The following is a 13,960-nucleotide window of genomic DNA, read 5'->3' as shown; positions in this document are numbered from 1 at the left end:
ACAAAATAACAACCTGTTGTCCGTACGTATGTACATACACCTCTTAGACATACATAATGATGCATCAACTACACACGAATGTATTTATAATTATATATTTCACATATATTTCAATAATCTTCGTTAGTTATTAATTATTCTTTTTATATTATTAACCCTTTTATTCCAATATTATGTTTACATATTATAAACAATTATAATACATACATGATCCAAATAAATATTTTATTCAAATATAATAATAATTATATTATTTATTTTCTAATAAAAATATTAAATATAAGAAAAAAACAACCAACCCATGCACAGTCTCGAAATAGTTTAAAAATAAAGTTAAAAACAATTTAACGTCATTGTCATTCCATCTAAAGTTAATTTAACAAATAAAAAGTTTAAGCAAAGGTATTGAGCACTGTGGAGATCTCGTTAGTAATAAAATTTAAAAGTTAAGAAAAATGTAAACCATTAATTTGTAATAAAATTTAAAAGAAATTACAAGTGAGGAAAGAATACGGTTAATTTAAATGCGGAAGAAAAAAAGAAAATGATGGTGAGAGAGGCATTCACGTAGGAGTTGGCACACATCGTTTGTAATATAGAAAAAGTGGCATCCATGGCGAGGGCAGAGTACCTTCAATTCCACGCTTTCTGATGAATGTTGGTGTTCCATCCCTATAACAGTTGCATTCATTCGCACTGTGGATCATAAAAGAAAAAAAAAAAAGATCGTGTGAAGAAAAAAAGGGAGAAAGAAAATTCTGTTTGGCAGTTAAAGAAAACAACGTTGGTCAAAAACACGCTTAGCGTTGCGTTTTGTTTTTAACTGCAAGATGAAACAGCTTCACAAGCAACCCAGTCTGAATCACAGAAGGGAGGAAGAGATGGGGAGCAGCGAGGCCTCACCCTACTCTCCCAAATCCATCAAGCACACCAGATCCCTCCCCAGATCCATCAACTATCTCCTCAGAGAGCAGCGTCTTTTGTTCATCCTCGTCGGGATTCTCATCGGCTCCACGTTTTTCATCATCCAGCCCACGCTCTCCCGCTTAGGCCCACCCGAGTCCCATAACTTCCTCCCCCGCTCTGGCCTCACTCGATTGTCCGGGCCCCACACCGGCCGGGTCCCCGTCGGGATCACCGGCCGAAGGCCCCGCATCGTCGTCACCGGTGGCGCGGGCTTCGTCGGGAGCCACCTCGTCGACAAGCTCATCGCGCGTGGGGACGACGTCATCGTCATTGACAATTTCTTCACCGGGAGAAAGGAGAACCTGGTGCACCTCTTCGGCAACCCTAGGTTCGAGCTAATTCGCCATGACGTCGTTGAACCGATTCTCCTCGAGGTGGATCAGATCTACCACCTCGCGTGTCCCGCTTCGCCGGTGCATTACAAGTACAACCCTGTGAAGACCATCATATCCTTCTAATTTCTAACCGACTCCCCCTTTTTTGAACTCTCTTTTAAATATTGCTTTATTTGAATTTTGTGATCCTTAATTGTTGGTTTACAAGACGAATGTGATGGGGACGCTTAACATGTTGGGCCTTGCGAAGAGAATTGGGGCTAGGTTTCTGCTTACCAGCACCAGTGAGGTCTACGGTGATCCGCTGGAGCATCCTCAGAAGGAGACTTACTGGGGAAATGTCAATCCAATAGGTGAGTGAGCGAGTGAGTGAATACACCAAGCTTTTATGTTTTAACATAATCTTTCAACTTTGTGGTTTCCTTTGGCGAATTTAGGTGAGAGGAGTTGTTACGATGAAGGGAAGCGGACTGCGGAGACTTTGGCCATGGATTATCATCGAGGTGCTGGCGTTGAGGTAGGTTATGTGTTTGTTGAATTCATTGAATAGTTTGAATTATTTATTTTTGATGTGTTATTCGATGTTGTTGGATGATAAGTTTAGTGTGATGTATTATATCTGTATTGTATGACGTGTTGTTTTAACTTGAGAACAGGATTACATGTGGTTTATTTCCCTTCCATATTTTTCTTTTATTAATTTTACTTGTCATGTTAAATTATTTAGATTGTTTGTTTGCTAGTCTTACACACTGGAAATTGTATCACACTGTAGTGTTCAGCCCTTACATTATTGAACATATTAAACTTCCGCCAATGTATGTATATAATTTTCTGTAACCTTTTCTGATCAGAAGTGTAACATGCACACGTTTATCAGTAGCTAAATGCTGAAGATTCAGTATCCATCTCTTATCAGAGAGCAGCTGACTGTCTGATTGTTTGCAAGGAAATCCAGTTCTAATTTCATTCATAGAGGAAGCCTTAACCAAACTTGTGGACGATTATTAGAGAAATAAAGACCGTGGAGAGTCTCCTTTTTGCTGATAAATAATGAGTGAAGTTCCTAGAATAAATTAATAAATTGATAAAAAATCAGGCATATATAATGTGATATCTATTGCTGGAAGTGACAGCAGCTTCCATGAGAAAGGAGAAAAAGTTCTTCCTATAGGATGAGTTGGTTAATACATATTCCACTTTGCTAATGTTGGATTCTGATTAAGAATCTGAAATAGGTATTTGGTGCTACATTTTTCAACCGAATATCTACATGTTTTTGGTCATTCGTCCTTAACTTAAGCACCTTTTTTATTTTTTGTTGCTACATCTCTTACCTATTTATTTTAAAACTCATTGAAAACAGGTGCAGTTAATTTTTCTGTTGCAGTGGTATATCCTGAATGTTCTTTCAACTAGAGTTACGAAATTTTAATTTTGGATATAAACCAGATAGTCAGCCTAGGTTTGACAGGTAGATATGCTGTTAGTTATGACATCATTTTTACGTTCTACTATAAACCAGAACAAAACATGGTTATTCAGGCTAATTGGTACAATATGATTCTCTGTAGCCCAGTAGAGCAGCAGCTGCCTACTGGAGGAAAGTATAGCATCTTTGCATTGCACAAATTTTGCCCAAATAACAGCCAACCAAATAGTGGAGGATGGCACAACTATTCCCTGTCCTATCCTAAACCTGGGATGTTCATGTTTGTGGGGAAACTTGTTAAACAATTACCGAAATAGGTATGTGTTAGGTTCCTTTATGCAGGGAACCTTAACAGATGAATCTCCTCTCTCACAACACTCTATCAATAGAAAAGAGATGAATGTATATGTATTTCATTAATTCTGTAAGGTATGGAAAGACAGAATTTACAGGTTGGGGACCCAAGGAAGCCTCCCTTCCTCCACTGGAAAATGTCCAGTCTATTCCCAAATGTAAAATATCCGATCTCCCTCTCTCCTATTCTGTTTGTTATTTATACTCCCTCTCTCTCTTCTAACAACTAACCACCTTTCCCGCAGCTTATTTCCTCCCTTCTTATTCTTTCGCACGTACACCTTTAATTGCCTAACAGTATGTTTCTAAAAAATTAGGAGTATCAGTAAATTGTTTTTTGAAACTAGAATTCTAATTTAGAAAATCTTGTCTTAGATACAGCTTACCTGTTTTGGTAATTATTTTTAAAATTTGGTCGGTTAAGTCAATTTTTTATTTACCCAAAAATGTAAATATCCTAAACCTTTTTGTTTCTGCTAAACTCTCCTAATTTGCCCAACCCATCCCTTTTCTGGCCAAGCTTACCTCCAACCTTTGTTTTGTGGCTCTAAAAACAGAGTAGAGATTACAGGCCTCAGCTCCTGCAACATAGCTTGGCATACACGATATGTCTTTAGTTATATGTTGTGTTTTCCATACTTTGTTGTCAGTTATTTTTTTTCTACAAATTCCATCCTTTTCCTTTTTCTTTGAACTTCTTTCCTGCCTTCTTATTTCTCTCATTGTTAATTATAGCTCTAGCTAGTAGTAATTGTGTGTTTGGCTGTGACTTTTTATTTGATTAATATTCCTATAATAATTGTTTTCCGTTTTGTATAATCTCATTTTTTTCCTTTTTGTATCTCACCCTCCGCCCCATCACACATTATATTGCACATCTCTCTGTTTTCTTCCTCTCTCCCCCTTCTGTTCGTGATATTGTTTCAGACTTCGATGTAATAATAGCATTAGTCTTGATTATACATTATGGATTTATCTTTAATTTTGGATGGTTCGCTATGCTTAAACATTTATTGGTGTATGGTATATAGATTCTAAATTATTTATCTTGTATTTATAATAAAATGACCATCCCACTATTTGCTGTCCTGCTATAGTGCTTTTGGATAAGTTGCTTTGCTATATTTTGGACTGATTACTATAACACAAAATAGATTCAGATAAACTCTTTTGTGTGTATGCAAGTGCACTTACTAAAACAAACCTTTTTAATTCTAAACTATTGGTTGCTGGCAATATGTGTTCCATGACATCTTTTGAGATCGATCATGTGTTGTTTATATGTAGGTTTTGATAGACTTTTAATGCAATGCATGACTTTATATGCGTAACAAATTTTTTATTCAGAGAAAATTATTATTTAATCCTATACAAGAGAAATTTAAACTACCTATGGTAAATTCTGCAAATTACATGTTATTGAGACTGGTCTGGTTTTGTGTTTTACAGGTTCGTATTGCTCGAATTTTCAATACATATGGACCCCGGATGTGTTTGGACGATGGTCGTGTCGTTAGCAATTTTGTTGCACAGGTTTGACTTTCTTTTCTTTATTTTCAAATTATTTTGAAGACGTTGTTTTCTTATACTATTCATTTTTATTTATTCGTTCGTTTATTTTTGCAGGCTATTCGTAAGCAACCATTGACTGTATATGGTGATGGGAAGCAAACAAGAAGTTTCCAATATGTCTCTGATTTGGTATATAACTAACATGTCTTCTTTTATAGTTATTTTGGAAAATATATTTCACTGAATCCTTCGTCCTTGGATTATAAACAGATTTTAAATAATGAGATAAGATATATATTTGAGTTTTTTTTTTTTTTATTATCTGGGGAATGAGATAGGGGGCAGGGGTGTGTGAAGCTTGTATTTTCAAATTGTAACTCTTTAGTTTAAAATAAAAAATACAACTAGCTTTGTTCGACCTGATTTAAAATAGGACAAGTTCGAATTTAAGAATGAAGGAGATATGAATTGGTGAGGAATGGTCATGATGCAATGGTAAACTAAATTTCTTTTCCAACCCACAGGTTAATGGGCTGGTGGCTTTAATGGAAGGTGAACACGTGGGACCTTTCAACCTGGGTAACCCAGGGGAGTTTACCATGTTAGAGCTTGCAGAGGTATCTTAAGTCTTCTTTTCTTCTCTCATTTCATTTCTTCCTTGTTATGCCTTTTCCTATTTCTGTCAGAATATGGTGTGGGGCATCTGCATTTTATTTTTATTCACTCCTTAATGAATAGCCTAAGATATAGCAAATTAGTTGTGGCGTTCACACGTTTGGTGAGTGAAGTGAGATTGAAATGACTTTATTATGGATATTCTGTCATTGTCATGATTTTATAAACACGCAGGTTGTTAAGGAAACAATTGATTCCAGTGCTACAATAGAATACAAGCCAAACACTGCTGATGATCCACATATGAGGAAGCCAGATATTAGCAAAGCGAAGGAACTGCTGAACTGGGAACCAAAAGTCCCACTTAGAGAAGGGTTGCCTCTCATGGTTAATGATTTCCGAAATCGGATTCTGAACGAAGACGAAGGTAAAGGGATGAAATAAGCACAATAGCAAAACCTGTATGTATATGGAGATGAGCATGTCTCCTGTTCATTTTTTGTTCACATATGCGGTTGTCAGCATCAACAGAAAATTCTGGTAGCACGTCACTTTCGGAAGAAAATATCTCTGCTGACCTTCTACATTTAATCATTTATGCTTTCTTAGCACATAATTCATGTATTTTTTTACATTTGAAAGATTTTTTTTATTAGTTTTCTTCTCTATTGTATCGATAAAAGTTGTAGTATTTGATATTTTGATTCTGGTATGACGTTTTAAAAGAAAATGGTGAATATTTTCTCTTTTACTGCTATTAATACCGCTCCATTTTATCAAAACTGACTGTCCAACTTACATTTATGATTGCTTAGAACACAACATATATTTCTTATATAATACTAGTTGGAATAAGTTATCAATTTAGTCCCAGGAAAGAAAAATTTACTTTTTAATTACACTCGAAAGTTATCATTTCTATGTATACAATATTTTTAATCTCGTTTAGGTGTTAATAATTAATCAAAGTACAATGAAGCTAAAAGGGGATTAAAAAAGGCTTGTGTTTACGATAAGAAATAGTAAAACTGCAATGATATTTATAGATGAATTTTATCATCTAACTAAAATGGTGAATTTTATAATTTTATAAGGTTTGGGATGGTTGGTGTTGGTAGTAAGGTAAATAAGGTTTGGTGATGGTTGTGGGTGGGAAGATTGATGAGTTTTGGCAGAGTTGATGTATAATTTTGTTTTTGAGATCTGAATGTGGGAGTTTTTGGGATTAAGGTGGGTGGAGTGTTTAGTGGTGGGGTTGGTTGGTTTGTGATGGTAAGTTGGATGGACGTTGGTGGAATGGATGATACATGGGTGGCAACCTTAGATGATTAGCTTGTGGAGCATCGAATGTTTAAGGGTAGGCACTGCAACTTCTGCGGCAGGAGATTAAACATGCCTTTTTATTGAATCCTTTGATGTTGAGCATTTCCTTCATGGATTCAATCATGTGAGTATGAGCCAAATTATTTCTCTTTTTCGTCTCCTGTGGGAGGTATTTTCTCGAGCTTAGTCACCTCAAGGTGCATTGCTTCAAGTTAACAACACCAAACCTCATGCCTCTAAATGCTCCAAAAACCAAAATATTGGTCCTTATTAATTTAGCAGTATTATCAGAGATCGACGATTCCTTGGTGAACCAACACTTTGTAAATAAAAGTTGAGTAGTAGGCATAGTAAGGTTCCTCATGTAAGTCCTTGATGGTGCGCATCAAGTTGATGTAGACACTCTGTTAATAAGATTTTAGTAGTAGATCATTGTAAGGTTTCTCATGTAAGTCCTTGATGGTGCACATCAAGTTAATGTAGATTATGTGAGGAAAGTTGAAAGGAACTGCAGTCATCAAGCGGTCAATATATTACCTCCCCAGCTCTGTGATGTGGTCTCTTGAGCTATGCTTGTGAAGAAAAGTCTTGGAGCATACATGTTACAAGACCTTAGAGTAAGGCGTCATTTCCTTGTAAATGATTTATGCACAGATGAGCTCGTGCTTGAAGTTGCTCCTATAAATCACCCTTTCCACAGTGTCGTTATTGCTGTACATCTTGTCTCAACCATCGTAATAACAGTTGGTGTGCCTGAGTCACCTAATGGCTTCAACGATGGTGTCAATATTAACCACCACTTCCTTTCCCAGCACTTTTGAGACCAAGCTGCGATAGCAGAGTTCAACATTGTGCCAAAATTGTCGCACCAACTAAAGGAGAATGAGAGTGTCCCGATCGAAGAACTTTTCAAGTGGGGACGTTGAATCCATAGGTGCAAAGTTCTTGAAGGTCAATCCAGTGTTCGGAATATAACTTCACTGGTTTATCTTGATGAGAGTCGAGGGAATGTAATCTCCTTGTTGTAGCGTAAAAATCTTCAACAGTTAGGTTCAGTTGATCGGCCATTTGTGAGAGTCGAGGTTTTAATGAACTTTGGGAGAAGGAAAATGCAGAATGTTTGAGAGAGTATCAGAAGGGGAAAGTCTTTGAGGGGAAAATGTGAGAGACTTGGAGTGCAAGCTTGGTGTTTATGATTGGAAAAAGGCGGTAACTTTTTCAGAAAGAAAAGGGCTTTTTGGGGAACTATGATGAGCGAGTCATAATTACCATCATGTCTCAATAAATACATGTTATACCATTATGCTAGGGTTGTAAAAGTTAAAGGAAAATGACACTTGAACAACCATTTTTGACAACATTTAGACACGCGCACACGTGTCAAAATCTGAGTGGTCCATTTTCATTTAATTTTTCCAACTGGACCACTCAGATTTTGACACGTGTGCGCGTGTCTAAATGTTGTCAAAAATGGTTGTTCAAGTATCATTTTCCAAAGTTAAAACACCTTTCACTTATTAATAATTGGGCTCAGCGCTAAATACTATTAAGCATGCAATATGAAATGTCTATTGACGATCTATTTTAGACCATATAATTAAACATGACATCTTTAGACGATATGTCTTATGATGTTTAGTTCTAAATGTTATATGACGATCAATAATCCCATTGAATTTAAAATATTCACTTAATAAGTTTCATGCTTAAAAGATTTTTCAAATTTTCAAATTTTTCTTCAACTAAGGGTTTGGTGAAGATAGAAACAAGTTGATCTTCAATATTCACATATTGTAAATTAATAACTTCTTTTCAAACATAATAACGAATGAAATGATGTTTTATTTTAATGTGTTTAGTACGTGAATGCACAATGGGATTTTTAGATAAACTAATAGCTACTATGTTATCACAAAAGATAGAAATCATACTCTCGTAGACGTTGTAGTCTTTAAGTTGATTCTTGATCCATAGGAGTGTTGAACAACAATTAACAACTAATATGTATTCTACTTCAGTCGTTCATAGTGTGATTGTTCCCTGCTTCTTGCTTATCCCAGTGACAAGATTCCCCCCTATAAAATGGCAACCTCTACTTGTACTCTTTCTCTCAATTTGCAATAACCCTACAATATATGCAATCTATACGTTTCTCTTCCTTTGAAACAAAGACCAAGATTAGTGGTTCCAATGAGATAGCAAAAAATGTGTTTAACAGCAGTCATGTTAGTTTCCCTAGGGTCTGGTTGAAATATAGCACATAAAAAAATGCTCAACATAATATGAGGCCTAAACACAGTAAAATATAAGAGTGAACCTATCATTTGTCAATAGATAGTGTTGTCCACCTTCATAGAGCTCGTCTAGCCCTAAGCTAGTTGTTGCATGCATTGGAGTCTTCATCTCCTTTGCCTCTTCCAACTTAAAATTCTTAAGTAGTTCTTTGATATACTTCATCTAGTGTATATATATAGCATCCGACTCTTGCTTTATTTGCAGCCTAAGGAAGAACTTCAGTTCACCCATGATGCTTATTTCAAACTCATCCTACATCGTCTTGGAAAAATCTTAGCAAAGATTTTCATTAGTAGTAGCGAAGATTATATCATCTACATAAATTTGAACTATTATGAAATCCTATTTGATATATTTGCGAAACAATGTAGTGTCTACCTTTCCTCTAGTAAAATTGTTTAGGATAAGAAACGAGCTTAATCATTCATATCAAGCTCTAGGAGCTTGTTATAAACCGTACAACACTTTGTTTAATTTAAAAACATGATTCGGATTGGTAGAGCACTCAAAACCTGGTCATTGTTCCACATATACCTCTTCTTTGATTTCACCATTTAAAAATGCACTTTTTACATCTATTTGATAAAGTTTGATTTTACTAAACGTTGCAAAGGACAATAATATTCTAATTACTTTTAACCTTGCAACAAAAACATAAGTTTTAGTGTAGTCAATACCTTCCTATTGAGAATAACCTTTAGTTTTAAGTCTTTTCTTGTTTCATATTACTTTACCATCTTCACCTAACTTGTTACAAAAAACCCATTTAGCTCTAACAAGGTATTTGACTTGAGGTAGCTTCACAAGCTCCAACTTCGTTCTTCTAGAACTGGTCAAGCTTTTCTTGCATAACTTTGACCCAAGAGTCATATTCCAGAGCTTCGTTGACGTTAGACGGTTCAACATTGAAGATGAGAGTTGTTAGCCTATGTTTGTGGAAAGATCTTGTTTTGATGTTCTCCTTAATATCACTTATCACCCTATCCATAGGATGATTCTTCTCTATTAGATGACGTGATGTATTAGACTCTCTCTTCCCTTTAAGTTCCTCATCTTTATATCCAAATGCTTTGGTTTCACTTGACTCGTTAAAAGCACTAGTCGCTTCTAGTCTAGACGAAGTGTTCTTAGACGTTTTCTCGTTTATCTATAATTTAGAAAATTCATTGTCTAGCTCTAACGTTTTATGGTCAGGCTCATGGTCATTGAACTTAACATGGATAGTTTCTTCTACCATAGACAAAAAGAGTTATAAACCCCAAACGCTTTAGAAGTTCCAAAATATCCAAGCATAATTCCTTCATCATTCTTGGAGTCAAATTTTCCTAAATTATCTTTGATATTTAGTATGAAACATTGATAAACAAAAGGATGGAAGTATGAAATGTTGGGTTTCTTGTTCTTCCATAATTCATATGGAGTTTTGCATAAGATAGGTCTTATATAAACTTTATTATGAATATAACAAGTTGTTTTGATTGCTTTAGACCAAAAGTGTTTAGAAGTGTTAAAATCATTTAACATTAAATCTGGCCATTTCTTGTAAACATCTATTTTTTCTCTCAACGACTCCATTTTATTTTGGTGTCCTTGGAGTTGAAAAATTGTGTTTAATGCTAGAGTTTTCACAAATTTTTTGAAATAATTCATTTTCAAACTCTCTACCATGATCACTTTTGATTGAAACAATTTTGCAACATTTTCCATTCTATATCTTCTTATAAAGCTTATAGAAGGCTTCAATTGCTTCATTCCTATGGACTAAGAATATAACCATGTCCATTAGAGAAGTCTTCGACCACCACAAGTCCATAGCGTTTACCACACATAGACGTGATCCTTGTAGGTCCAAATAAATCTATATGAAGCAACTCAGGAGGTCTTTCTGTAGAAGCAACATGTTTACTTTTAAAAGACTCCTTGACTTGTTTGTCTTTTGTGCAAACACTACAAAAGATTTTATAATTGAATGATACCTTAGGCAACCCTCTTACGAGGTCATGGCATTGCAACTTTGAGATTAATCTCATACTTGCCTGACCACATTCATTATGCCATGTGATTGCCTCATCTTTCATAGATACTAGACATGAGACTCTTTGAGCATGCAATTCATCTAGATCTATTTTCTACAAGTTACCTTGTCTATTAGCATAAATTATTAGTAGATCTTGGTCATCTAGGACTTTGTAATGACCTTTTTAAAAAAACAAAATTATATCTATTATCATGTAATTGACTTATGCTAAGCAGATTATGTTTTAGTTTTTCTACTAACAAAACATTACCAATAAAAGGGGAAGCGTTTATACCTATCTTTCCAACACCTATTATCTTGCCTGGTTGATTTCGTCTAAAGGTCACTGATCCTCCTTTCTTGTTTCTAAGGCTTTGGAACATAGACTTTTCTCCTGTCATATGTCACGAGCACCCACTATCCAGCATTACAGGCGTTTCCTTATGGACATTAAGCATATCTGCAAGAGAAACACTTTTATCTTTAGATACCCATCTTGCATTAGGTTCTATCTTGTTAGTCTTAGGCATCTTTCTCTTTTCAAAGGTTGATGCATAATTTGAGTTTTTCTCTTTAGCTTTGACAAAACAATTAGTTTTGGGTTTAGACATATGATGAGTATTATAGCCATTGAACCCTAAACCTCATCTAGCAAAAGGGTGTTTCACGCTTTTAACATCTTCAACAATTCTGATAGCCCTGAAGAGTTAGACAACAAATCTTCCTAGGTACGCATAAGTGTTTTATGAGTTTTCGCAAACTCATAAACGAGATATAGTGTTATAGAAAAACTTTTCGCAAACTCATTCTATTGGGTCTTTCGAGGAGGAGGTTCCCCGTGGGTTACACAAACACCAATAACATCTGAGTCAGCTATATAAGGGATCGACACCACTCTTTACCCAAAACTTTAAGGCAATGGGTTAATGAGTCTTTCATCTTTATATACTGCTCTATTTTCTCATTTCTATTCAATGTGAGACTTAGACTTACACTTGGATACCCAACACATTCCTCCTCATGATATGTTGTCTTGTTGAGCTTAACTCACTCTTCCCACTAAACAATTCATCTAGTTACCTTTTAACTTCACCAAATTAAATGTTACTGAATTTTACACACACTTCTGATTTTTACTAGACTCACCCGTTTAGAAACTTTAATGTCCCCATTTTCAGAAAATCACGAGTTCAAAAATTTGAAACTTTTTTATATTCCATTTCACTATTACAAAACAAGTAAACGCATCCATCATTAATCAAATTCAAATAAAAAAAACATAATATTTTTTAGCAATTATTAAGTCTAATGACCACGTCAATCCTATATACAAATTATCTAACGTAAGGTTCTATCAAAATGTAAATAATTACCTAAATACACCCTCCAAAAAATGTATTTCAAATTCAAACAAAAAGAGCTGCTTAACTTTGAGATATAGATATCCAAACATAATAAATATGATTAAACAAGCAGAGAACATTATTTTTGAAGAAAAGAGAGTGAAGAGATTTTTCTTTGTTAAAGAGAGTAAAATCCATAAGTATGTGTGTTTTGTTGTATTGTGTGGTCACAATCTTATTGAACATGACTAAAAAAATTTGCTACCCCAATCTTGATTTGCGAGAAGATTTGGTGAAGGTGCTTTTTCATTTGGCTTGTTTGAAGTGTTAATTTGGATTGAGTTTTGTATTTGAGTAAAATGAAAAAGTTAAATAAATATAATGAAGAAAACTCAAATTCATTGTCCTGAGCATTTTGATAGGAGGTATAATCATAATCTTTCATATGAGTTGTTTCTTAAAACCTTTTAATAAATCTTTTTACTCTATTCATTATGTGGCAAAAGTTAAAAAATTTATAAATTAAATTTAAAGTTCTATATTTTAAGATTTTTTTTTTAAGAAAAAATATCAAAAGTTATGTTTGTCATCAGTGTTAGTTGATTGTATAAAATTAACAAACACATAAAAATAGAAATTTATTTATTATATCCAATAAACAATTATTTATAAAAAAAATAAAAGAACCAGCTCATTATTATATATTACATAAAAGAACGTAAATAAGAGTTGTTATTAAGTTTCATTAATATATTTTGGAGTGCAGTGTATGGTACATTGGTCCATAATGGACCCTCGTAGTCTGCGTCCAGCAGGCATACTGCAGTTGTTGTTGCCAATAATTTCTTCAGAAACCAGAAATTGTTGATTCTACGAACTCAGCACATGAATTGCTGCAAATTTCTAGCCGTTGCTCTGTTTTCATCTCACCAACCTTCCTAACTATTTAAACCCCTTTGTCCAATTCACAATGCTATATTGTTTTTTGTGTCACTATTTTTTTTCACTAATCTTTACGTCAATCCAAACTGGTTCTGTACACAACACCACTCTACTTGGATTTTTATATACAACCAATATTTAATACATTGGAAATAAATTTTACATTTTCACTTAGTTTTATTTATTCCCTAGTTTACAAGTTTTTCTATAAATCACATTGTATAAACAAACTTTAAGGTTCCACACAACAGAACTTGTTGCAGAACATCACATTAGAGTTGACTCTTCTTGACCAGGGAGTACATTTATAAAATAAAGTATAGTCGTGACTATACATTCAAAAAATGAATATTTGAGATGATGATATATATCATGCCTGACAAGTCAAAAACTATGAAAGTTAAATAGTTAATTTTTCAATCTATTATCCTTTGAATGAGCGTGATAGTTTAATTCAGTGTACTTATTATACATACATCATTTTCATTCTTTAAAGCAATAGAAATGTTGGTTGCATCTCATAAAGGTGATCTAACATAGAATTGGCACTGCTTCAATCAACACCAAAACATCAAGAAGGGTACATCCATTGAGGACATTCTTCTTTTTCCTCACAAACTTGTCAAATTCTGCATTGATTAATTTTTCATGCCATATGCTTCTAATGCACCTGCACCCTTTCCTATTGTCATGCTAAAACCATAGACAACTACATCAACACCCTTAATATGTAGATCATATTTTTGGCATCATATTTATGGTTCAGGTCCCATGCCATGCCAGCCATTAGCTTAGGTGTTACAATATTACAAAGACCAATGTTCCA

The 13,960-nt window shown here is 34.5% G+C and overlaps 1 protein-coding gene across 1 annotated transcript; it reads left to right on the top strand.

The window, feature by feature from the left end:
• The first annotated feature begins 541 nt into the window (after positions 1-541).
• Positions 542-5,971, top strand: LOC148194410 (UDP-glucuronic acid decarboxylase 1-like). Its single transcript, XM_088096265.1, has 7 exons — positions 542-1,413; positions 1,508-1,654; positions 1,739-1,818; positions 4,537-4,620; positions 4,714-4,788; positions 5,124-5,216; positions 5,449-5,971. Exons 1-7 carry the CDS (start codon positions 831-833, stop codon positions 5,656-5,658), a joined length of 1,272 nt encoding a protein of 423 aa, XP_087952391.1. The 5' UTR covers positions 542-830; the 3' UTR covers positions 5,659-5,971.
• The last annotated feature ends 7,989 nt before the right edge of the window (positions 5,972-13,960 follow it).

This window comes from Vigna umbellata, chromosome 8 (genome assembly GCF_029865625.1).
Source record: "Vigna umbellata cultivar VRB3 chromosome 8, Vumbellata_1.0, whole genome shotgun sequence".
Classification (NCBI taxonomy): Eukaryota; Viridiplantae; Streptophyta; class Magnoliopsida; order Fabales; family Fabaceae; genus Vigna; species Vigna umbellata.
The sequence above is the reverse complement of the archived record's forward strand: the minus strand, read 5'-3'. Positions and strand labels throughout refer to the sequence as shown.

Coding starts and splice junctions, on each gene's coding strand:
- LOC148194410 (XM_088096265.1), top strand. CDS start 831: ATGAAACAGCTTCACAAGCAACCCAGTCTGAATCACAGAAGGGAGGAA. Junction 1,414..1,507: donor CAACCCTGTGAAGACCATCA/TATCCTTCTAAT, acceptor TGTTGGTTTACA/AGACGAATGTGATGGGGACG. Junction 1,819..4,536: donor ATCGAGGTGCTGGCGTTGAG/GTAGGTTATGTG, acceptor TGTGTTTTACAG/GTTCGTATTGCTCGAATTTT.